The sequence below is a fragment of the Mirounga leonina genome, unplaced genomic scaffold, assembly GCF_011800145.1.
Source record: "Mirounga leonina isolate KUSES-001 unplaced genomic scaffold, KU_Mleo_1.0 Mir_82, whole genome shotgun sequence".
NCBI classification, from domain to species: domain Eukaryota; kingdom Metazoa; phylum Chordata; class Mammalia; order Carnivora; family Phocidae; genus Mirounga; species Mirounga leonina.
The window spans coordinates 33,264,289-33,291,074 of record NW_023270825.1 but is presented as its reverse complement, the minus strand read 5'-3'; the positions used below and the strand labels follow the sequence as shown (position 1 = coordinate 33,291,074).

General features: G+C 34.5%; 1 protein-coding gene across 5 annotated transcripts in view; it reads left to right on the top strand.

Moving 5' to 3' along the window:
- Positions 1-26,786, top strand: part of GPHN (gephyrin) — a 626,508-nt gene that overhangs the window by 450,559 nt on the left and 149,163 nt on the right. For all 5 annotated transcript variants that reach the window (XM_034992943.1, XM_034992941.1, XM_034992938.1 and 2 more), the window contains one exon: positions 10,602-10,644. In XM_034992943.1, coding sequence (XP_034848834.1) covers positions 10,602-10,644 — 43 coding nt within the window. The remainder of the gene's footprint in view (positions 1-10,601; positions 10,645-26,786) is intronic.

The following is a 26,786-nucleotide window of genomic DNA, read 5'->3' as shown; positions in this document are numbered from 1 at the left end:
ATACTATATTTTACCTTAATTACATAGTAATCTGGTCAATATATTTATCTTATATAATTTTTACATTATATTGCATTTCTTTGATTTTAATAAGTTCTCTTTCCCTTAGGAATTTTTCATGACTGAATCTTGACAAAAGAAAGTTTATATTCAAACTGAGTTTTCACTAGATTTGGGTAAAAAAGAAACTACAAAAATTTTTTGTGTATTAAACCTTGGAGATTATATTTTAAGTCAAATTTTTTAAAGATATAATGTATATTTCATATAAATGTATTCCATTTCTAATATGGTAAACTACTATTTTAATATTATAGTCAAAATACAAACTGCAGTCCATTTAAAAGTGACTACAGCTGGTATTTCATACAATCTTAGAAACCAAAGGTATGCACTAGGGGACAAACTCAAAAATAAACCAGAATTCAACTAACAGACAAATTCTATTAATAGGTACTCCCAGGCCATAAAGTTCTCAGGTAAAATTGTGAAAGACTTTGAAATAAACAAAAAGGATTTTTGGCTGTCTTGTCTAGGGCACCCTTCTGGATCATCTCCTCTTTCATTGTCTGAGCTATTGTACAACACTAAATTGTAGTATGTGAATAGTAATGCAAGTGATCCTAATCCATAGAAGTGCACACTGTGTCTATTTGGAGATGCAACTGATTTTTGTTCAATTAATCTGAAAGTTCATTTCAACATTCCTGATGGTCCATGTATATGGTTTTTTTTTTATTCTTTTTTGAATCAATTGGAACATTGTCCCTTTATTAACATTTAGATAAAATCTTTGACATACATTCATTTTATGTTTGTACAAAAGTCATGAATTTACCTTTTTTAAAAAAATTAACTTTTGGGACGCCTGGGTGGCTTAGTCAGTTAAGCGTCTGCCTTTGCCTCGGGTTGTGATCCCAGCGTCCTGGGATCAAGTTCCGCATCAGATACCTTGCTCAGTGGAGAGCCTGCTTCTCCCTCTGCCTGCCGCTCCCCAAACTTGTGCGCGCTCTCTCTCTCTCTCTCTCTCTGACAAATGGGTAAATAAAATCTTTTTTAAAAAATTAACTTTTAACACAGTTCTTTTAACAGTTCTTTTAACACAGTTCTTCTTTATAAGCTAAAAGTTCAATTTTAATGGTAATGGATTTGCTGCTTTTCCATCTGATTTAGCCCAGACATGAAAAATTTAAAAATTCAGAGAAAATGGAAAGGACATATGTAAACAAGAGTCTAATAATATCAAACTATATCTGTAAACTGTTTACTTGGTTATATCATAAGAGGCTTGGTTAACATAATATATACCACACAGGGTTGTAATAAAAGTCTTTTAAAAATTTAGGTCTTATCTCCAGTCCTCAAAGGAATATCCTAAACATTTTCTAAATCATTCTATTTTATTAATACAGTGTAGAAATGTCTTTGTCTTTGTACATTTTCCATGTGCCTTATGAATGCTAGCTAGGCATTTAGACAAATAAAAACTGCAATATAGCATCCTTTGATTTAGAAAGGAAAACTATGTAGCCGTATTCTTATATGGTATACTCAGTAGAAGCAGAAGTTTGGGGTTTTTTTTAATGAATAAGTGATATGACATGACATTTAAGAATGTGTAGGGGAAAAAATGTGTAAGGAAGGAAAATAATTTTCCATCTACGTTTCCTAGTTCTTGGCTGAGACCTTCTATAACAAAAGACAGATTAACAAGAGAAAAACAAACAAGTTTATTAACATGTATACCTCATGTATATTTGGGAGTAACTCCCCAAGATAGCCTGAACCACCAGCTTAAATACCACATATAGCTAAAGACAAAATAAAGTGGAGGCAGAGAGGCCAGTTATGGGGAGGTTACCAGAAAACACAGTAAACAGAAGTAAAGTTTGTGATACAGATTTAAATCCATGCCTTTTCCATTGATAACATTTTCTTGTGATTTAGATCATCCTTTTCTTGGTACAGAGAGGGAGACACCCTTGTAAATGGAGATTTCTTTTATAAATACAAATTTCCTTTACCAAAGGGTAACTTCCACTCTATTTTCAGAACTTCTGTGTTTGCTGTTTCTCAAAATAATCAGCTCAAATAATCTTTATGTCAAAAAGGCATATTTTGGGGTGGCATATTCTACTCCCTTTATATGCCACCCCCAAAATATGACATACTGATTATTTGCAATTAAAGTTACTTAAGAAACAGCCAGTTCAAGAAGGACACTCCCCAGAAAGCAGATAATAAATCTCCTGTGTGAAAGGTACCCTCCCTGTACCAGAAGGGGAGAAAGCATCCTTACTACCAGAGATGGGATTTTAGCTCCAAGAAGACTACATACACAAACCTTATTCCTTCACTAATTTACTCCCCCTGGCTTACACTCCTTTGTCTTGTCAATTCTTCACAGATTTATTGTTTCTTAATCTAAAAGATATAAAAGCTGAATGCTTTGGTCACTTCTTTGAACCTCATATCTCTGGGGTTCCTGTACATACAAAATTAAATTTGTTTTTCTCCTGTTAATCTGTCCTATGCCAATTTAATTATTAGACCAGCCAAAGAACCTAGAAGAGAAGGGAAGAGTTTTCATTGCCTATAACATATTATGCTATCCTTAAATGAAAACCAAAGAGAATATTAAATCTAGTTTAAAACTCAGTATCTTAAAACTCTATGTTTAATGAAAGCCAATGCGACTTTCTTCCAGAAGTGCCAGGAAGTGGTAATAATTGCAAATGCTCAATAATTCAGGGTTTTATATTACTGACTATATCCATCTTTCAGGCTCTAGTTCATAAAACTAACAGGTTTTTTAAACTTCCTATTCAAATACTTACCTAATCTTACTTGATCTTATTAGAGCTGTCAAAATTACAAAGAAATTAGTCAACATCCTGTGTTACAGTTCCAGAGTATCATCCAAACAAAAGTAACAACAACAAGCATAGTAATAGCTAATGCTCATATACCATTCACTCTGGGCCAGATTCTCTTCTAAATCAAACACTTCACACATATTATCTCACTTTCTTCATAACAACCCTATGAAATAGGGATTTCTGTCATTCTCATTTTATACATAAGAAAACAAATACCTAAAAGAGATTATAACTTACCCAGTGTTACACAGCTAATAATGGTAGAACCAAGATTCAAATCCAGGCAGTCTGGCTCTGGAGTGCTACTCCCCAAACTGCCTTTCATACCAGTTTTCCTTCACTCTTATATCCCCGTGCCTATTCTGAGTGGTTCTTATTGCCAAGAGAAATAGTCAAGAGCAAAAGGCAATGGAAATTCAAGGACAGATTAGGAATGCAGTGATTGCCACTGGTAAATTAGAAAGATAGGGTCATTTACTCATTTACTGGTGTACAGAGAAATGAATTTGGAAGTCAGGAGGGCTAAGTTTCATTACAACTTTACTGTGTAAACTAAAGCTGATAACAACCCCTGCTTTCTCATCTCTAGAATGAAGATAAATTACTCTGTAAAGTAGTTAAATATTCATCTAAAGATTAGGAAATGGTGTCAAGAATAATCTGAAATCCCTACCAGTCAAAAACTATATTATTCAGCTTCGTTATGTTTATACAATTAGGTAATATATATTCCTCGTATTTATCATGATCAACATCAAAATTCTCAGAACAAACATCAACTCAAAAATATTGTTGATACCAAAGGGAGACCAGCCTGGGATTTACAAATTTTCTAGAAATCATTGAGAATGACTCAATTTAGAATTAAAGCTTTATGGATAATGCATTAAGAATATTCACCATTGATATTCAAATTTGTATCCCTTTCAGCCATGGTGATAACCAGTTCTCTTCTTGGTTATGTTCTACATATCATAGTATTCTCTTTGAGAATGAGGAGCTCAACAAGTTACGTATAAAGCAGCATAAATAGGCTTTTGATTTTCAGTGTTCATTATAATTCACTTCACCAACTGTGTAACCTGCTATAATTCCAGCTTTAGAAGAAGTCAGTGCTGGAAAAGAAGAGTTCTTCACATTTGCCTAGGAGTTAAGAAAGCTCAGTGGAATTCAAGGCAATAATAATTCATGTCTTAGTGGGGAAACATTCAAGAATAGTCCTCTGGAAAAGATTGTAAAATTGTACTGCTTACAAATATTGTCTGTGTTCCTGAAAAGGCTTACGTTATACATAGATAATAGCACTGTTGTTTTTATCTGTAATCAACACACGACTAAGAGTTCAAAGAATAATTAGTTATGGATGTGTGTGTGTGTGTGTGTGTGTAGAAGTTCACCTTTTGTTAGAGACTTTTAAATGTGATGACTTTTTTAATGATTATTCCATTTAATTAAATATCTAAACCAATAGGAAAAGAGCAAGTGAAGCAGAAATTTTTTATAAGCCTAAGCTCTTATAACTTTTTGATAATAACATTTCTTTTTTGTTTCTTAGATGGTCTATTAAGTGGGCAATTGGTTAATTTCATGACCAATTTTATATAATTTTCTCAAAAAAAGAACAACTTCTTTTATATATGATTTGATAAAGGGCAGCAGATGGAGATAGGAAAGATTTCTTAGAGCAACAAAATCCTGGAGATAAAAGGAGGCTTAGAAATTGTCTCTTTCAAAGTTTTTTAACCTTTTTTCTCCTATGGAGCCATTTGGGAATCTGGCAAAGCCTACAGACTTCTTTTCAGGAAAGTATTTTTAAACATATAAAATAAAATACGTGGGATTACAAAGAAAACTAATTAAATTTAAAATCATTATCAAAATATCTATGAAAAACAAATTGTGTGGTAATAATGCCTCTTAAAATGCATTAAGTAACTAAATCTAGCAGCAAGTCATTAGACTACTGTAATTTGAAATCTTGGTGAATATGAAGAGTATTTTAAGATATCCATAATAATCTGATACAATAGATGCTATCATTTTAATGTGGTTAGTCACCTAAGCTCATAATGAAAGAAAGAAAGAAAATTTACTTAGGTTGGTGAATATAAAAATTTTAATTTTTTTCTCCATCCCAATGAATGGACACCTGACTTTTATCCACAAGTTCTCTCAAGGGCTCCATCATCTTTAGTTGAAACCCCTGGAAACATTATCATTTTACAAATGAGGAAATCAATTCCCATAGAATTGAGATAGCTTAACTAAAATCATACAACACAGCATTAGATTAATCCTTGCAGAGGTAACTTCAGACCTTAACTCAGCTTTTTCCTGAAGTTTTAGTCTAGAATTTGGCAGTTGTAGTCTGTCATTTGTCACTGATTCATGGCATGATCTGGAGCAAATTCTTTGTTCTCATTGTACCTCAGAGTCTACCCAAGTAAATGTAGGTGACTAAAAATCTAAATAAGGATAATAATAATGACTTAGATTTGTATTGCTTTTTTTCACTTAATAATAGTTTTCACTTTCACATACAATATCCTACTGAATTTTCCCCATTTTATGGATAAGGAAATTAAAACTCCAAGATGTTAAATGTTATGTCTAAGGTCACACAGCTAAGAAAAAGATAAACCAGTATCAGAAACCATACCACTGGACTGCAAAGGACGTTCTTTTTATCATGCTGCCTTTCATGTCATAAATAAACCAAAACTCTGAGTTCCTCAGTTGAATATGTGTTGTGATAACATAAATCTGATTAAACACAAATGAATTGTCATTATGCTCAGATGAGCCAAATATTTGTACCCTAATTTATCCAGATAAAATGATGAATGAATGGAACTATGGAAAAAGCTTTTCTAAATCATTCTCAATTTTTTATATAAGAATTGAGAAGATAAAGAAATAGAATTTAAAAGTCTGAGATTGTAGAGTTGTTGGCTTAATGTTTAAATCAAACCTTTCTTTCCTTCTGTTTCTGGGTAGGCTAAAGAGGCAAGTAATCTAAGTAAATGCCGATGAGGTCCTTTTTCTCTATCTTAAGTTTTATTTTGATGAGTAAATGGTATTCAAAGAAGTTTGTTCTGTGTTGTATGATTTTAGTCAAGATAGCTTAACTAAAATCATACAACACAGAACAAAGGTCAAGATATTCTGGCCTACTAAGAATAGGATGAAGGAGAGAAAATGGTAATATAATAATCTTTAAAAATTAAAAATCTAAAAAAAAAAATTAAAAATCTAACTAAATTGCATGCCACACATAAACCAAAAAATAAAATGGATGAAGTTAACTACTATCATGAATAATAGAAAAGCAAAGTTGAAATTTTTTTCTAATGAGCTGGAACAACTCATGTTAAAATAAGTTTTATTGACAGTAGAGAAGAGTACATAGGAAACTTAGTAACAATTTCTAAATAGATAATCTTTTTTGTTGTTTCTTTTTTTAAATGTAAGAAGATTAAGATTAAATTGCCTTTCCAAACCATTGCCATAGAATTTCTCAAATTAGTAAGTAAGCAGATATACAGAAGCTTAATTTCTAATTTAAAAATGTGACTGCTGGCCAGTACAATCATGCTAAAAATAGAAAGAGGGCTTTCTTTAATGTCTATCAAAGATGACTTCCTTTGTTCTTGTTTGACCCCATCTGACCCAACTGCTCAGAATTTTTCAGTATGAACCATATTGTATAGAATTATCCCTAATATTTGCAAGGAGAAAGAATACAATTTAGCCTGGTGAGCAGCAAAATAGAAGCAGTTTTAAACCTGAGTTGTGTTAACCGGCAATCAAATGTAATCTCCATTTTAATATTTATACATCTTATATTGTTATGAACCTATTCTTAACATGGGCTTTATTTATTTTATTTGTTTCTCTCCTCCCTCACTTCTGCAAAAGGCAGAAGGGAAAGGATGTTTGTTATTCACACATTGTACCCCACTAACTGGTGTTATACATCTGGCTTCCACTGGAGAGCCCCTGACATCGCAGGGAACGGTGATTGAAATTCCACACATTAGCTTCAAGCTGGGGGCTCGTAGCTACTGCAGCATTGAAGGGGTCTTTTCCTGGCTTCTTTAAAATAAGCATGGTGATGGGATGGTTTAAGGGAAGAACACCTCTCAAAGCACATGACCACTGCTGCGCTTCCTTGTGTCCTGCTTTCTTCATAACAGCTTGGCACTACATTTTTTCCCTGTATCTTAATGGGCTTGTGTGTACGAGTGGGAGGGGGTGGGGAGAGTTGTCGGTGGATGTTTATACATTATGCATGCATCTTTCAGTGTTAGAGTGATGTGCCTTCCCTTATGTGTCACAGGTTATGGTCACAGATTAAATCTTCTGTGTTCCTGAGAGATTGGACAGTCTCTCTTACTGGTGTGAGATTCATGTGTTTTGATGTTTACACCCTTAGTTGTTCTTCATGCTGCATTGAACATAAGTAGAAATGTTGTCCCATAAGAGTTAGCTTTTCATGTTGGGCTGAAAAAGTCTTCATTTCTGTATAGCAATTCATGTTATTATAACCTATGGCTTTCAATTGTACCTCCCATAATGAAGAGCTGACTTTAAACACTGTGCTATTCTTGTTATGACCTAAGCATAAGGTAAGTCACTTCTCTAACTGTATCTAAAGATTGTGGTTGTTTGCTAATATTTTCTCAGCTTTGTTTAAAGAATTTTCACTTTTTTCCTTACCATTTATTACATGCTTTCCCCTCTTTTGTTTTCTGTTTCATGGCTTAAGATTTCTTACTGGACAATGTGATCTTCAGCAAAAATTATATTACACATGTAAACACATGTTGAAATGAATTAAATGAATTATTTGATGTCTGAAAGCAGTCTTGATTAGTAAATGAATACCTATGTTTTCAGTAGGTCTCTTGTGTTTTTCATTTCCTCCACTGACTGTAATGTAATAATGCTGTTTCTGCACATTATTTTAGTTTAATTCCAGCTGAAAGGGGAATTGTTAACACCATAAAGTTAGATTTTAATTATAGTAAAAAACATAATCAATAAAATAAAGTAAGAGGTAATCCAGTACCATACCTTTCATTTTGTTTTTCAGACTTCCCTTTGTTTTTTTTTTCCATTGACTAAAAAGCCAGGGTAAGATTAAAAAAACAAAAAACAGTAAACTGTAAAACTTGGGACAGAACTGTGTTACTTTCTTTCTAGTCCATATGTGTGAGAACAAGAACAGTAATTGTTTCTTGACTTTATTCTTTCAAGTAAATCCCATTACATTGTGAGTTAGGTAAAATCTTCATATTGGGATTTTTATAAAATTAGGTAAATATTATAAAGATGACCAGTTTCATGATGCAAGAGAGAGGGCATCTGCTTGTGCATATATATTTTAAATGTCTTAAAATTATTTTCCTCAGTCTTTTTATATATACTGAAGATCACTAAAGTTAAGAAGTTCATGAAATCATTGATTTTAAGTGATTTCCCTCAATCTGGGTCAAATAGCCAATGTAATGTAAATGAAAAAACATTGGTTATACTGCTGTTAGCAATTTGTTCAGGAAACTGAATTGTTTTTTATCATCCAAATTTCTCTTCCCAAACCATGAAATATATAATTCTAAACTCAGGCACCACAAAGCAAGATTTGGGATTTTATCATTAAATTCATGCTATGAACAAATTTTTTTAATTTTTAAGCCACCTAAGGCAGGGAGAGGGAGAGGGATTTTTTAAATTGCTGTTTTGGTTTGGTTTGACTTTTTTTGGTAAAGCTAGCTAGTTCTTCACCACCATTTCCATTTAGATGTTATATAAATCTGTTGAAACATTTGATGAGACAATTTGAACTACTCATCTGAACTGCTCTGTTCTTTATAAATCTCTTGTTTCTATCCACACACTAGCTCCACTCTAGATTGGAAGGGCTTAAAGATGAACTCTGGAGGAATAGAGGCTACGACTTAAGAGTAACTATTACTGATCAAAGGAGCTGCTTTCCATTCGCAAACATTGCAATCTTTGCGCTATGGGTTTGGGCTCCTTCTGTTTCTACATCTTGTTGAAGACTTTCTTGACTTCCATTTGACTTCTTTGAACTCTGTTTTTGTCTTTCAACATTTTCCCCTTTTTTTTCTTCTCTCTCCCAGATTTTTCTCACTCTGTTAGCTTTCTCTTGTGTTCCTTAAACTGCTTTTTAAAATGTAGTTTATCTCTTTATCAAGCTTGTCTATTAATTTGTCTATTAGTGTTTGTTTCTTTTCTCCTTTAAGGCTGTAGTAGTCTAGTTACACCTATTTTCATTCCATGGTGTGCAAACTTGGTTATTTATTTTGCAGCAAGTTCATTAGTGATTCTTACCCTCTTAGTATGAATTTTCAATAAGAAATAGCAGAACATTTTGCATTTGCATAATGTCCCCTTCTGTAAGCCCATACTTTCTTTTCTATTGTCTAGACTTACTTCCCCAAGCTTCTCTTTCTTCTTTTTCTTTTTCTCACTCTCGTGTCTTCCTCCCTGTATTTTTATTTCAAGTAGTCATTAATTTCCTTTCCCTTTGGCCCAGAATGGTTTTTCAATAAAACTTTTGAGTAAAAGAATATAAGAATATTATCTTTCAGATTAGCTTCTTCATTCTAGTATATTTAAAACTAATTAAATAATCTGGGCCAAAAGAGAATAACTTTAACATCTGGAATTATTTTTCCCTTTTTTTCCCTTTTTTTGGTGTGTGTGTGTGTGTGTGTTTTTCTTGTGTGTATGTCTGTGATTTTTTTTTATTATTGTTGTTGTTTCTTTAAACATTAACAATTGTTCTTTTCAGGGAAGGACAACCATAACCCACCCTAAGTTGCAACATTCCTTTCATAAGTTGTTTCATTACAATAGTAGATTGTGTTAAGCAATAGAAATTAATATGTTGTGTATATATATCCATTTGGGGCAAGCTGCTGTGGAGTGGGAAGAAGAGGTGTGCAGTTTAAGTACAATTTCCTCTGATATTAACAAATGTTAGTGCCATCCAACGTGGCTCTTGAATTCAACACTTATAACATTTAAAAGAATGTTCCGCTTTGACCTAAACTATTTGAATCAAAGCATAAGGGTTTCTGATTGATAAACTCTATATAAACACCTAAGAACTGATAAATAAATGAGTTCAATTTTATTGATTTCCAACACAGGCATCTTTCATTGCCCATATTTTATTTATAACCAATTATTTTAATAAGTAAATAAGTCATTGGAATCACACATAAATACTGTATATGAGGATTTCTGTTTTCCACTTATCAACATGTATAATTAAAAATTACTACAATGGAGTATTTTATTATAACTTTATTACTTGAATTACCTTACTAATCTAGTCAAGAGCTATCACAGTGCCTTAAGATTAGGGGTCTGTATTCATAGCTGAATATGTGGTAACTTATTTTTTTCCATATACTAATTTCAATGTACATCAATAAAAAAAATTGCCTTTGGTTTTGCTTCTGTCCCATTTATAATGTACCCCCAATTTTTTTCTAGAAGTCTGCTCTTTCTTTATAGTAAGGAAAAAATATGAAACAAATATAATATATTTTTACTAATATGTTATGATATCTGAGATATATTAAGCCTTTGCTCCTAAACCTCAGGAGCTTGCCCATTAAGTATGCATACATATCTGGCTATCTATGTTATGAGCCCTAAATTACTGAGTTTATGCTCTCTCTGCAGGTCCAGTCCAGGTGCAGCAGCAAGGAGAACATTCTCAGAGCCAGTAAGTATGTCATCATTTCAGATGGACTACTGAATTAAGAGTTTGCAGTCGACAGGAAGAAGAGCTAAAAATATTTTGGTGAAACAACGAAGAGCAATTGGGGACAGTTTATATAAAGAATATAAATGTTAGGGCTTTCACCTCCTAAAAATATTAGTATCAACATATTAGTGAATATTTCCCTCATTCCAACTGTTTCTGGAAGCTGACAACAGAATTTTAATAGCACTTCTAGTTAGGGTAGTAACGAGTTCCTCAATGATACTACAGTGAGAACCCTCTTTAATTGCCCCACTGCCAAAAAATATTTGAAAACAGACTTAACTGAAAATAATAACATAAATCCACAATAAGAATCTAACTTAAAAAAAGTAAGTGACTCCTGAAAGGAGTCATAATCATTTTGTAAATATGAATTCCTGAAATACCCTACCTTCATAAGCAGCATGTTTTAGAACATAGTGCCATGAACCAAGGATAAAGAAACCTTTGTTTTTTTGTTTGATCACTAATAACATTAACTTGAAGTCATCTAACTTTGTGTATTACTCATTTTACTATCCTATAAAAAGGAAATATAAATAGCTTTTCCTTACCTATATCCTTGAAATGATATAACATTGAAAGTTGTGCCTTAAAAGTTTTAGGATCCTAAAAGTATTATATAAATGCTAATAATTTAGTATTGTTTTCTGTCACTTAAAATTAATGATATCACCCTGTCTTCTCCCTGATCTTTATCAAGAGAAGTACAGGTGGACCATAACTAAATGGGTCTATTGGATACTTATACCACTGAGAATTTTAGTAAACAGAATGATTTATATTTCCAATAGAATGTCTGTATTGTTTAACAATAACAAAAGTAATTGGAGAACTTCAAATAGTTAAAAATTTCTGTTTTATTTTCTTTTCTTTACTGTAAGAATTTCTATTTCTGTGTTGTGAATCTGTTATGTTAGCTTGAAACCCTTGAGTTGGTAGGCAAGCACACTGCAATTGTTTGCCCAGGACGTTTATGTTAGAGTTGTATAAAAATAAATTCAAACAACATGTTTAACTATACTACTGTAGGTTTCCACAATATTTGACAGACATGTGAATCTGAGGGAGGCTCTTCAATACAAGAGATGTAACGTTCTGTAATCCCTTACTAAGACCTAAGGTTGAGAAACCTGTGTCAGGGGAGTAATGATAGAATATTCACTAAAATAAAACAATACAGATAAGTGAACTTTAAAAATGACATTTTGGGATGATTACTGTATGATTTCCATTTATTGTTGATCCTGAGATGATGATGGATCATTGATAGTGATTATGATGATTAGGAACAAAAATAATTTCTTACTGACAACAGATTTCTTTGTATTCTCTTACACCTTTATCATGGATCTCTTTGTTATTAGAACTGTCTTTTATTTCAGTTATGTTCTTACTGGCTTGTAGGCTATTAACCACTTTGGATGGACATCAGAGTTGTCCAGGTTTCCCTGATCATGTTTTCTTACTGTGAAATAGTCACGTACATGGTCCGTATAGCCATTTAGATCCATGTAGAGAGCCCATCCAACTTCGTAGCCTCTCTGTAAGTTTAAGGTCTTTCCTCTCAACCCCACTTTAGTAACTCATACTCATGCCACTAGCCACACCCAGGATTCTTTCATCACCATGAGCTGTTCTAACTCTGAACTTCTTACCTTCAATATCTCATTGCTTATTTAGTCTACTTTAATCACCCTTAGTTTCTTCCTTTGCCATGAACTATTAATGTTGCAGTCATGTAGATCCTATTAACAGTTCCTCATTCTCTCAGTGTTATGTTCTGCCTTTATTCTTTTGGACCCTTTCCCCCACTGCATGAATTATCCATTCCCCTTGTTTTCCTAGAAAATTCTTTTTTTTCCTTTTCAAACATGTTTTATTTTATAATGATGCATAAACAAATTCTTATAGAAGAGCCAAATAATACAGAAATATAGAGACTAAGTGTAAATTTCCTCTTTATCTGCTCATCCCACAATATCACTCTTTCCACTATAGACAACAACTATTTTCAGCTTGGTCTGTGCTGCCACAGATCTTTTTTTCTGTGCATATCTATTTTATACATGTATATGTACATACACCATTTTTGTTTGTTTGTATGTTTGTTTCAAGTTCTTATTTAATTTCTAGTTAGTTAACATATAGGGTAATATTGGTTCCAGGAGTAGAATTTAGTGATTTATCACTTACATATAACACCCAGTGCTCATCACAACAAGTGCCCTCCTTAATATCCATCACCCATTTAAGCTATACCTCACCAAACTCCCCTCCATCAACCCTCAGTTTGTTCTCTCTACTTAAGAGTTTCTTATGGCTTGCCTCCCTCACTCCCCCCTCCTTCCCCTGTGTTCATCTGTTTTGTTTCTTAAATTCCACATATGAGTGAGATCATATGATAACAGTCTTTCTCTAACTTGTTTCACTTAGCATAATACACTTTAGCTCCATCCATGTCATTGCAGAGGCAAGATTTCATTCTTTTTTGGTGTCTGAGTAATAGTCCATTGTATATGTATACCACATATTCTTTATCCATTCATCAGTTGATGGACATTTGGGCTCTTTCCATAATTTGGCTATTGTAGATAATGCTATAAACATCGGGGTGCATGTGTCCCTTTGAATCAGTATTCTTGTATCCTTTGATTAAATACCTAGTAGGGCAATTACTGGGTCATAGGGTAGTTCTATTTTTAACTTTTTGAGGAACCTCCATACTGTTTTCCAGAGTGGCTGCACCAGTTTGTATTCCCACCAACAGTGAAAGAGGGTTTCCCGGTCTCCGTATCCTCACTGTTGTTTCTTGTGTTGTTAATTTTAACCATTCTAACAGGTGTGAAGTGATATTTCATAGTAGTTTTGATTTGTATTTCCCTGATGATGAGTGATGTTGAGCTAGAAAATTCTTAGTTATCCTTCAAGACTCAGTTCAAGTGTGAGCTCCTCCGTGACGTGTTTTCTGAAATCCCCCTAGGCAAGGTAATTATAACTAATTCTTCTTGTATACCCATCCTATCCCTTGTACTTTAATCATTTTTTCATTTATATACTTAATTACCTATTTTCAAGGAAAACATTTCCAAAATGTAGCCACGGTAAAGAAAATTATACAAGCATACCTCAGAGATATTTCAGGTTTGGTCCCAAACTACCACAATAAAGTGAATCAATTTTTTAAATTTCCCAGTGCATATAAAAGTTATGTTTATACTATACTGTAGACTAGTAAGTGTGCAATAGCTTTATGTCTAAAAAACAATGTATATACTTTAATTAAAAAGTACTTTATTGCTAAAAAAAAAATGCTAACTGTCCTCTAAGCTTTCAGCAAGTTGTAATCACCACAGATCACCATAACAAATATATAATAAACAAATATATATAACAAATAAAATCATATAATAATGATGAAAAAGTTTGAAATATTGAAATAATTACCAAATGTAACACAGAGACATGAATTGAGCAATGCTGTTGGAAAAATGGTGCCAATAGACTTGCTCAATGCAGAGTTGCTATATACTTTCAATTTGTTTTAAAAAAAAACACACAGTATCTGCAAAGCACAAAAGAATGACATTCAATAAAACAAGTTATGCCTGTAATCAACTTCTTTTTTAGCATATATAAAAATTTGTCAAAACATCAATAGATCCTAGAGAAAGGAAAAAAGTTATACTTAACTTTTTTTTTTTTTTTAGTTATACTTAACTTTTAAGATTTAGAACTTGGAGTTCATCTAGAATTGTCGAAGGAGGACTTAACTTTGGTAATGTTTTTCTAAGTAAGAGGTAACTTTCCTTTGGCTCCTCAAAAAAATTATCAAAACAACCTGTTGATAATAAACCTGAGTTTATTCTTCCCATGATCTTTTAGGGTTCCCAGCCCAATTCAGACTTGGGGGTGTCCCCCCACATACAATACCAAACAATTCTCAGACACCAGCAGAATGTCCATGAATTCAACTCAATTCTGATACTGTCTACCCAGAAATAGCATCAGAGTCCACAGGTTAAGGATTCAGTCCTACAAAACTGCCTTCCATAATTCCACTTAAGATGCTAGTCACAAGCCCCACGCTATTACTTGCGCTTCTGAAAACCAGTTACAGGTTAGAGGTGCCAGCAACCTCCTCCTTAGGTTCTATTAATTTTCTAGAGTGTCCTGCAGAACTCAGGGAAACACTTTCATTTACTAGTTTATTAAAAGATATGATAAAGGATACATCAACAGCCAGATGAAGAGAAACATAGGGCAGGGCCTAGAACAAAGGAGCTTCTGCCCTTCTGGAGCCTGGGGCCTTGCTCAGTGGCATGTGGAAGCATTCTGGTTCCCCAAGCATGGAAGCTCTCCATAAAAGAAGGGCCAAAAAGTTCTTCTTCTTGGGTTTTTAATGGAGACTTCATTACATAGTCATGATTGACTAAGTCATTGGCAACTGGCTGATTCAACCTGCAATCCCTCTCCCTCCCCAGAGGTTGAGGGGTGGGACTGAAAGTTCCAACCCTCTAATCACATGGTTGATCCTCCTGGCAGTCAGTCTCCTGCCCTTGGGTGGGGTCCAAAAGTCACCATCATTAATAATAAGATACTCATTTCATCTTAAGGCTCTGAGGTATTTTTAGGAACTGTGGATGAAGACCAAATATATCTGAGAAATATATTTTAGCTGAATGACCAAATATATATTTCTTATAAATTTTTAAATCACATATGATATGGGAAAATACCACTAGAATAAAGTTAATAGTCTCAACTAAACTTTCTCAGAAAAGGAAATGCAAATGCAAGATATTTATGAGATTTTGAAGTTTGATTTAAAGCAGATCTTTTAATATGGACCTTAGTTAAAATTAAATAGGGATCATATATAATCATCAAGGAATCATGGACACAGCAAGGCAAGGGATTCTGAGAGTCTTGGTATGTAAATTGTCTTTTGATACTTTCTGTTTAAGAGGTTTCTAGAATGAGTAATAAAGTTATTTACAACTTCTGTCTTATAAGGGAGGGTTTTCTGGAATAGTGAAGTTATGTTAATAAAGACAATGTAATAGTAATGCCATGCTAATAAGACAGTAAGTTGTGTGGTTATAGATGATTTCAGGTATCAAGGTTCTCCTTGTGGCCAGTCTTCAGCCTGACATCTGAGAGTGTGATCAAGCAATCAACACAGACCTTCACTAAGGAATCACAATAGTAAATCAACTACTAAAGAAGTTGTTTCAGTCTTCATAAGTGCCAAGTTTCCCTGTATTTTGTTGTTGTTGTTGGGTGACTGATGATTGAATCAGTTATCAAAAATCTCCCAACAAAAAAAACCAGCACCAGTTGGTTTCACTGGTAAATTTTACCAAACCTTTAAAGAAAAATTAATGCCAGTCCTTCTCAAACTCATCCAAAAAACTGAAGTAAAGGGGATACTCCCAAACTCATTTTACAAGGCCAGGTTGTAAAAGGTTGAAAATATTTCCTCTAAGATGAGGAACAAGACAGTGGTGCCCATTCTCACCACTCTTATTTAACATAGTACTGGAAGTCCTAACTGGAGCAATCAGGCAAGAAAAATAAATAAACATCAGAATTAGAAAAGAAGTAAAATTGTCTCTATTTGCAAGTGACATGATTTTATATTTAGAAAAACTCCACCAAAAACTGTTAGAACTAATCAATGAATTCAGTAAAGTTGTTAAGGTACAAAATTAACTTACAAAACTTAGTAGCATTTCTAAATAATAACAGTGAATTATCTGAAAAAGAAATAAAATAATCCCATTTATACTAGCATCAAAAAAAAATACTTAGGAATAAATTTAGCCAAAATAAATTTTCACCAAGGAGGTGAAAGATCTCTATACTGAAAATTATAACACATTGTTGAAAGAAATTGAAGGAGATACAAATAAATGGAGAGGTATCCCATGGTCATGGAGTGGAAGAACTGATAGTAATAAAATACCCGTACTACCTATAGTGATCTATAGATTCAGTGCAATCTCTATCAAGATTCCAGTGGAATTTTTTATGGAGTACTTTTTTTCCCCCCCAGTGTTTTGGGGTTTTTTTTATTTGATTTTATTATGTTGTGTTAGTCACCATACAATACATCATTAGTTTTTGATGTAGTGATCCATGACTCACTGTTTTCATATAACACACAGTGCTCTATACAGTACATGCCCTCCATAATACCCATCACCAGGCTAACCCATCCCCCCACCCCCTCTCCCCTAAAACCCTCAGTTTGTTTCTCAGAGTCCATAGTCTCTCATGGTTCATCTCTCCCTCCAATCCCCCCCTTTATTTTTCCCTTCCTTCTCCTAATGTCCTCCATGCTATTCCTTATGTTCCACAAATAAGTGAAACCATATGATAATTGACTTTCTGTGCTTGACTTATTTCACTTAACATAATCTCCTCCAGTCCCATCCATGTTGATGTAAAAGTTTGGGTGTTCATCCTTTCTGATGGCTGAGTAATATTCCATTGTATATATGGACTTATCTTCTTTAGCCATTCATCTGTTGAAGGGCATCTCAGCTCTTTCCACAGTTTGGCTATTGTGGACATTGCTGCTATGAACATTGGGGTGCCTATGGCCCTTCTTTTCACTACATCTGTGTCTTTGGGGTAAATACCCAAAAAACAAATAATCAAGTCAAAAAATGGGCAGAAGACATGAACAGACACTTCTCCAAAGAAGACATACAAATGGCTAACAGACACGTGAAAAATGTTCATCATTATTAGCCATTAGGGAAATTCAAATCAAAACCACATTTAGATACCACCTTACACCAGTTAGAATGGCAAAAATTGACAAGGCAAGAAACAACAAATGTTGGAGAGGTTATGGAGAAAGGGGGATCCTCTTACACTGTTGGTGGGAATGCAAGTTGGTACAGCCACTTTGCAAAACAGTGTGGAGGTTCCTCCAAAAATTAAAATAGAGCTACCCTATGACCCAGCAATTGTACTACTGGGTATTTACCCCAAAGACACAGATGTAGTGGAATTTTTTAGAGTAGAAGACAAAATGCTAAAATGTATATGGAACCACAAAAGACCTCAAATAGCGAAAGCTATCCTGAGAAAGAAGAACAAAGAGGGCGGCATCACTTCCTGGTTTCAAGCTGTATTAGAAAGCTATGGTAATCAAAACAGTGTGGTACTGACATTAAAACAGACACATAGACCAGTGAAACAGAAACAAGAGCCCCCAAATAAACCCATGCATATGTAGTCCATTAATATTTGACAAGGGAGTCAAGAATACTTGATGGAGAAAAGATAGTCTTTTAAGATAAATGGCGCTGAGAAAATTGAATAATATGTGAAAAAGAATGAAACTTGACACCTGTCTTAAAGCACTTACAAAAATTAACTCAAAATGGATTAAAGACTTAAATGTAAGACCTGAAACCATGAAACTCCAAGAGGAAAACATAGGAAAAAAGCTCCTTTATATGGGTCTTGGCAATGATTTTTTTTTGGATATGCCACCTAAGGATAAGCAACAAAATAAAAAAAAAATTTTTAAATGGGACATCAAACTAAAAATGTTCTGCACAGCAAAAGAAACTATCAAGAAAATGAAAAGACAACACATGGAATGGGGAAAAAATGAAAACACGTATCTGATAAGGGGTTAATATACAAAATATATGAAAAACTCATGCAACTCAATACAAAAGTAACAATAATAATCCAGTTTTTAAAGTGGACAGAGGACCTGAATAAACACTTTTCCAAAGAAGATATACAAATGGCCAACAGGTACATGAAAAAGCACTCAACATTTAGTAACCTTAAGGAAAAATATTCAAGACCACAATGAGATATCACCTCATGCCTGTTAGAATGGTTATCATCAAAAAGATAAGACATAACAAATGCTAGAGAGGATGTGGAGAAAAGGGAACCATGTATACTGTTGGTACGACTGGTACAGCCACTATGAATAAACAGTATGGAGGATTTTGACTCTTTTTTGTTTTTTGTAGTCATAAGTGTTTTTTTTAATTTATTTTTTATTATGTTTATGTTAGTCACCATATAGTACCTCATTAGTTTTTGATGTAGTGTTCCATGATTCATTGTTTGCTTATAACACCCAGTGCTCTACTGGATTTTGACTCTTAAATCAAAACCCATTTTTCCTACTTTTTTTAAAATTAAGTTATCCAACAGTCTTTTTTTCTGAGAAAAGAGACAGATGGGCTAAAATGGACTGTGGATGATGATGGGGACTTTACTGAAAGCAGCCATCAACCTACCAAGATAATAAGTTCCTGTCCAGTTTGCAGGTAGCCAGCAAGCTTTTGTACCACAAATGCAGTACCAGTCATTGGGGAGCACCCAATGATCTAATTTTGGTCAATATACCCCTCTGTGCTTGTCAAATATGTTATAACATTTTGGAGCCACTAGTCAGGAGTAAATTGGTGCCAACAATAAAATGTAAACTATTGAGATTATTTGTAGATCTAAAACAGAAGAGATTTATATATAGTGCCTTACTTGTAAGATGTATAAAAGTGAGGCAGCATCCAAATAATACATCATTGTTTCCTAGTTCTTTTGCAAGTTCTATTTCTGTTAAAGTTTGGTTACAAAAGCTGGTTCCCACCAAAAAATCCCTGAGAACCTTCTCATCTAGGTATGATCTACAGGGAGTTTTGGATTTCCATCTGTCTAAACTATTATGTAGTTTGTCATCTGAAAAAGTCACCTAATAGTTGAGTCCAGTTACCCAGGAAAGCAACTGATTCATTACAAGGATGTGGAACCAAAAATATCTGGATGGCTACCAAAGAAAAATGTGTATAAAACCAGTTTGGTTGTATGCTTTAGCTAGTTCACAAGTAAATAATAGCTGGGTACTAGACACATACCAATGAATGATTAAGGAAGTAAAGAGCAATATTAAGAATAGGGCAATATAGATGACACAGTTAAGAGAATCCTTAAACTGGGGAGGTGGAGTTAGAGGTGGGTGGGAACAACAACGAAAATAAAGAACCAAAGAACACATTAAAGCCTGGCAGTCAATTGTCTTGTTCCATGGATCTTGGGTAGAAGGTCTCTGCATTTCATGTGGTCAAAGGTTTTGGGTAGAAGATGTCTCTTTCAGAGAACTGTCTGCTTCTACAGGGTTCCTAAAAACACCCCAGCTTAAGATCTTCCATAAATTCAAGAATGTATTATTCCTCTTCAAGACATGAATACAGGGATCAAATCTTATGGGGTTCTGTTGCTGTGCTCATTGCTGACAGTACCTTATAAGGTCCTTTCCAGTGGGCCTCAGAGCTGCCTTTCCCTGATGTCTCTTAGAAAAAAGACCATGTCCCTGGGTTTTAGGTCATGCAATGGTTGTTTAGAAGGGTATTGAGGAAAGACAACTCATACCTATTTATGGGACTTGGTGGATAGCAGGAATAATCCCATGCAATATTTTGCTCTATCTGCTTGCACATGTGGAATTTAGAATTAAAGGTATGATATTCCTAGATGTGTGGACTGGCTCATTACTAATTCATGGGGGAGAGCTGATGAACCCCAGAAAGCCTTGATCTCATTGGCATTGAGGATAATACCTTAGACCATGGAAGTTCAAGAGTCTCTTAAGAATTTAACTAATTTAATTTTCAAAATTATGTTTGTTCTCTCTGCCTTTCCTAAAGATTGGGGGTGAGACTGACAATAAGTTTTTTACTAAGTGGCAGGGCTTTACAAAACTCTTTAATAATAGGCCCAGTAAAATGGATGCCTCCATTACTAGAGAGGTCAGTATTCCCCAGGATGGGTACACAAAATCAAGGAAATTTTGCTACTGTTAGGGTTGTAGCTCTCTGTCAAGAAAAGGCTTCAAACATCCCAAGAACAAGCAAAGAATGACCAAGACATATACAAAACCCACTATAGAGAATAGTGTTATATGATCCATTTGAAGGTCTTTAAGGGGGCCCTGAGGTTTGGGCATTTGTCCATGTTCCACCCTTAGTTTTTACCAGGATTATGTTGGTGACAGATGAAATATAGTAAAGCTTTCCTATCAATATTAATTATGTACATTGGCAAATTTGTTCTTTCACTGGTGGGTAATTTCATGTAAAATTTTTACAAGATTACATTTGAGGTCTTTCAATGCTACTAAATAACCAATAGTCAATTTACATTCAGAATTCTCCCAGTACCTCTTTTCTGACTCTGGAGCTGATTGTTGGCATTCTGTAATAGAGGCTTTGAACTCTCTTTGCTTTTAAACTGAAGACTTGGTCCTTGGGATATTCTAATGGCTATAATCTTAGTGAAGGCTGTTGGTCTGGCATGATTAACAAAGGATTTCCTTTAGCCTCTATATTATCTCCTTTTGTTGAGCTCCTATTTTATAATAGCCACTTCCTCAAGAAGCATTAGAGCACTTAAAAGTTCTATAATTTGCTAACCATTCTTAATGGGGATTCCTTCTGAGGTCAAAGCCCACCTTGTTTCCAAAGCATTTCAAAATCGTGGAGTAACGCCAAAGCTTATCTACTATTAGTGCATATATTAACCCTCTTACCTATAGCTAACTGAAACGTCCATTGTGCTAACTTGAGTTCTGCCACCTGGGCAGATTTGCCTCTGGCAAAGGATCATATTCTAGAGATGAAGTTTTATGATAATAAGGTGGGAAGTTATTGAAGAGCTAATTTTAATTCACAAAAGCCCTGTTCATGTTTGGCATCCAAGGAAGAGGTTCAGTTTCCAAGAACTTGGTTAAGTCTTATTTTGGCATGGCAAATTCAGAAAAGTTGAAAACTTACTGCCTGCAATAAGTCTGTGAGACTCAGGAATCTCTTTAATTATCTCTTAGATACTGTCATGGGAAAGTTTCATAAAGTCCATACTGTCAGGAGTAGGAATTTACTTTCTTGAGATAAAGCATATTCTAGGTAATGACCTTATAGACAAAATTGTAACTTCTCTTTGGAAACTTTATTCTCTTTGTGAGTTAAAACTGTTTCTCTTTCTCCATCCTATACTACTCCAATTTCCTTCTGCTCCATCTCTCCCTCTGCTCCACTCCTTTTCCCTTTTGGCTGGCCAGAAACTTCTTTTCTAAAATTGCCATGCCAAAATAAGAGGGTTAGTGGAAGGGATGGGGTGGCTAGGTGATAGACATTGGGGAGGGTATGTGCTATGGTGAGCACTGTGAATTGTGTAAGACTGATGAATCACAGACCTGTACCTCTGAAACAAATAATAACATTATATGTTAAAAAAAGAAGAAGATAGTAGGAAGGGGAAATTGGAGGGGGAGATGAACCTTGAGAGACTATGGACTCTGAGAAACAAACTGAGGGTTCTAGAGGGGAGGGGTGGGGGATGGGTTAGCCTGGCGATGGGTATTAAAGAGGGCACGTATTGAATGGAGCACTGGGTGTCATACGCAAACAATGAATCATGGAACACTACCTCAAAAACTAATGATGTAATGTATGGGGATTAACATAAGAATAAAAAAAAAACTAATGATGTAACGTATGGTGATTAACATAACATAATAAAATAATATTTAAAAAAAAGAATTAATGGGTTGGGTCTTTCAAGAAGTTCCTAGAATTAATAATAAAAGTATTTGTAAGTTTTATCTTCTCAAGCAGTGGTTTTCTGGATTAATAAAGTTGTGTTGATAAAGACATAAAATAGTAAAGTCATTTCAATTCTGACTATAATGTAATAGCCAACAGTACTTATTTGGCAGAAATATCCCTAAAATGCAAAATAATTTATCTGCGCCCTAACTTGGTGCCTAAAAGAAGGCATCCTTCTTCATTTAACTATGTATAAAATTGTATGCTAATTTCTGGAGATTCTTATTTGAACACACTATATAATAAGTAAAACAGAGGCTTCAGGTTTTGGGTTATATAAAAACAGAATTGACTTTCTCCTTTGAATTAATTAAGTGATTTTACTACTTTAGCAGCAAAAAACTAGAATAATGATTCAGTTGAGACACTATTCAAGTAAGGGATTCCCCATGGCTGGATTTAAAACTGACTCAGCATTGCTTTCCTTTTCAAACCACTCTTTTTTCCAAATTGTTTTGCCAGTTCTCAAAGAATGGCACATTTATCTAGGTCTCTAATGGTCTTTTAATTTTAAAATAATTTTATATTAAGGACATGTTTACTTGAAGGCATTACTATTTTGTTGGAGACACTCATTATATAATAGAACAGGGTTCATTGGGATGCAAATAAGATAAATATTCATTAAAATTCTTACCAGAACTGTTAAGTGAAAAGTTTTAGGTATTTCGTTTATCTGCAGCTCCTAACTTTCTGTAAGACTTTGCTTTTCCTACTTTATGTGTAAAAGTTTGCTAGTCTTATAGTAATCGACTGAACTTTATGATTTTTATGGTTCTGCTCTCCCTCTCCCTCTCTAAAATAAACAAAGAAACAAATAAACAAACCCAATACAAATATTAAGGACATATTAAGGAAAAATTATGGAAATTAAGGAAATATAAACAGAAGAAGCAGTTAAGAAAAAGGCTTTCTGTCATCTTCCAAATCTGAACCAAGTGTCTCTCTTATGTTTTCCTCTAGTACTCTGTAGTTCTCTTACTTTATTGCAAGCCCATTTATAGTTGAGTGCTTTTCTGCCTTCTCCACTTATTCCCTCCACTCCCCCCTAAGCTCCTTGCAGTAACTCATCTGTCTTGTTCACTCGTACTGTTCCCAGGAACTCTCAGCAAATGGGATGAATTGGTGAGTGAGTAAATAAATGAAAAGAAAACCCTGGGCAAGCAGAGCAAGGAAGTGACGACAAAATATCTAGAGTAAGAAAAGAGAATGGGAGCAGAGAAGGAAAACAATAAACATTAGCAAAAGCATTAATCTTTTTGTTACCAATACTGTTTTTTCTTAACTGCTCCTTCTGTTTAAATTATTTCATGTTTCATTCTGGCCTGTATTATTCCTTCATTCATTCTCACTACTGTCACCAAATTCACAACCTTTTGCCTAAAGTATATTATCATACTTTTTGGTTCTAGTCTTATGCTTTTCAACTTACCCTAGATAGATAAGTCTTGTAGTTAAATTTCTTGCACCAAAAACATGAAGTTTTGGGGGTGCCTGGGTGGCTCAGTCAGTTGAGTGGCCAGTTCTTGATTTCGGCTCAAGTCATGATCTTGGGGTTGTAGGATCGAGCCCCACCTCAGGCTCTGTGCTGGGTGTGGAGCCTGCTTGGGATTCTCTCTCTTCCTCTCCCTCTACCCCTCACCCCGCCTTGAAAAAAAATGAAGTTTTTTTTTTCTTGATGAGAAGAAATTCTTAAGATTTTTATGAAGTAGTCCTTGAAGAAGTATGTTAATTTCTTGTAGTTCTTATTTTTAGAAAAATTTTCCTAATTCTCTCCTGCTGTGATCTAATCCCTTACCCTCTTGATTGGCACTTACTGGATCAGACAACTGCTTATCATCACTTCTTCAATTTTTCTTTACATAACTAAAGATAATTAGCAATTCACTTCCATAAATATTTATTATAAGATTTACTATTTATAAGCACTGCCCTTCTCAACCTTCTCGTCTAATCTCCTAAGTAAATCAGATTTTTTCATATATCTTCATGTAGTTTATTTACCAAGTTCTCAAACATTTTTCTTTTTTTATTTGTGAAACCTAGTAATTTCATAAGCAGTATTTACCTTCAATTTAAATTTGATCTTACTTGTTTTATTTCATATGAAAAATTGTGACTCATTTATTACTTTTAGTCAATCTTTTTAGCCTCTTAATTGTCAATATTTTATCTGGTATAGCTAAAAACATTAAGTTAATAAATCATGGAATAGGAAAAATCAATCAATCAATCATGGAATAGGAAGTCCCACCCCTCTTTTCTCCACAGAGGTACAAACTTAACAACAGTATATGGAGCAAAATACCTTTGTGAGAACTCCACAAACCAGTTAATAAATTGCAAACCCCAGGTGAGTGCAAAGCCAAGAACAAGCCAAGCAAAGGTCAATTAAAATGGGAAAGGAGTATTTTCACTTTACCTATGATCTCTACTCCCTCTAAGTCAGCACAGCTCACTATGGTCATCAGAGAATACCCAGCTTGCAACTTCTCACTGGAGGGAAAAGGAGAGAGAAGAGTGGAATCAGCATCCAATATTTCCGTTTTTTGAAGGCTGCCAAAGGAACTGGTTTGTCTCATCTGACTTGGAGTGCTGATGAAACCAGCATAGTTTGTGTGCCTAGGGGCCACTGAAAGCAAATGAGAGCAGTGGCAGCTTGCAGTGACACTGGAGAGTCTGAAATAGTGCAGAAGCTGACATGGTTCACTGTTACAGAGAGAAGGCGCTCAACTTCCAGCTCATTCCTTAGGTAGAAGAGAAAAGAGCACAGCATGTATATGCAGCAGTCCAGTTTAGAGGTCAGGGGGAGGCCTAGCCAAAGGATGGGTTTCTGTCTCATTTGACTTAGGGTGCTTGAGTTGGCATACTTTGGATGCCAAGGAGCCACTGAGATTAAAGAAGAGTAGGTGGCTTGCTGCTGCAGCACCAGAGAGATTACAGTGCTATAGGCAGATACCAGAGGAAACAAGAGTCTATGGACTCCTGAAAAAGAAACCAACAAACCTCTGATTAGAAAATTACATGCACAGCCAAGAGAAGTCATGAAACCCTCAGAATCTCTAGCTGGGCTGTTTGGTGAAAGTCTTCCTCTATACAAAGTCAATCTATAAAGACTGGGAGATGTGGCTGTTTTCCCAAATGCATAAAACTCAGAAGAAAAAAAAAACACAAGATACATGAAGAAACAAAGAAATATGGCTCAATCAAATGAGCACAATAAGGGTGCCTGGATGGCTCAGTTGGTTAAGTGTCTGACTTTGGCTCAGGTCATGATTTCAGGGTCCTGAGATCAATCCCTGTGTTGGGCTTTCCACTCAGCAGGGAGTCTGCTTGTCCCTTTCCCTCTCCTTCTGCCCCTCCCCCTGCTCATGCTCTCTCTGTCTCTCTCTCTCAAATAAATAAAATCTTTTTAAAAAAATGAACAAAGTAAATCTCCAGAAACCAACCCCAAAGAAACAGAAATCTATGCGTTTCCTAACAAAGAATTAGAAGTAATTTTCTTGAAGCTAAATGATCTACAGGAGAATACAGATAGACAGCTATGCAAAAACAGGAGAACAATGCATGAACAAAATGAGAATATCAACAAAGATGTAGAAACTATTAAAAAAGAATCAAACAGAAATTATGGAACTGAGGAATAACTGACTTGAAAAATTCACTAGAAACATTTAACAGCAGCCTTAATCAAGCAAAAGAAAGAACTTGAAGAAATATAATTTGAAATCATCAAGTCAGAGGAGCAAAGTGAAAAAAAATTGAAGACAAGTGAAGAAAGCCTAAGGAATTTATAGGACAACATTAAGCAAACCAATATATGCATCATGAGAGTTCCAGAGGAGAAGAGAGAGAGAGAGAGAACTTATATGAAGAAGTAATGGCTGAAAACTACCCAAATCTAAGGAAATAAATGGACATCAAAATTCAGGAAGCTCAAAATATTCCAAATAGGATGAATCCAAAGAGGCCCACACCAAGGCACATGACAAACTGTCAAAAGGGGAAGATAAATAAATCTTGAAAGCTGCAAGAGCAACTCATGTCTAAAGAAGCTTTCATCACATTATCAGTGGTTTTCTCAGCAGAAACCTTATGGGCCAGAACGGAGTAGGATGGTATATTCAAAGTCCTGGGAGAAAAAGACTGTCAACCAAGAATACTATTTCCAGCAAAACTGTCCTTCAGAAATGAAAGAGAAATAAGGACTTTCACAGATAAGCAAAAGCTGAGGAGTTTATCAGCACTAGACCTGCCTTCCAAGAAATGCTAAAGTTACTCCTGCGAATTGAAGCCAAAGGACATCAGACAGCAACACAAATGCATACTAAAATATAAAACTCACCAGCAAAGGTAAATATATAGACAAATACAGAATTCTACAATATTTTAATAGTGGTATGTAAAGCACTTTTAATTTTGGTATAGAATTTAAAAGATAAAATCATAAAA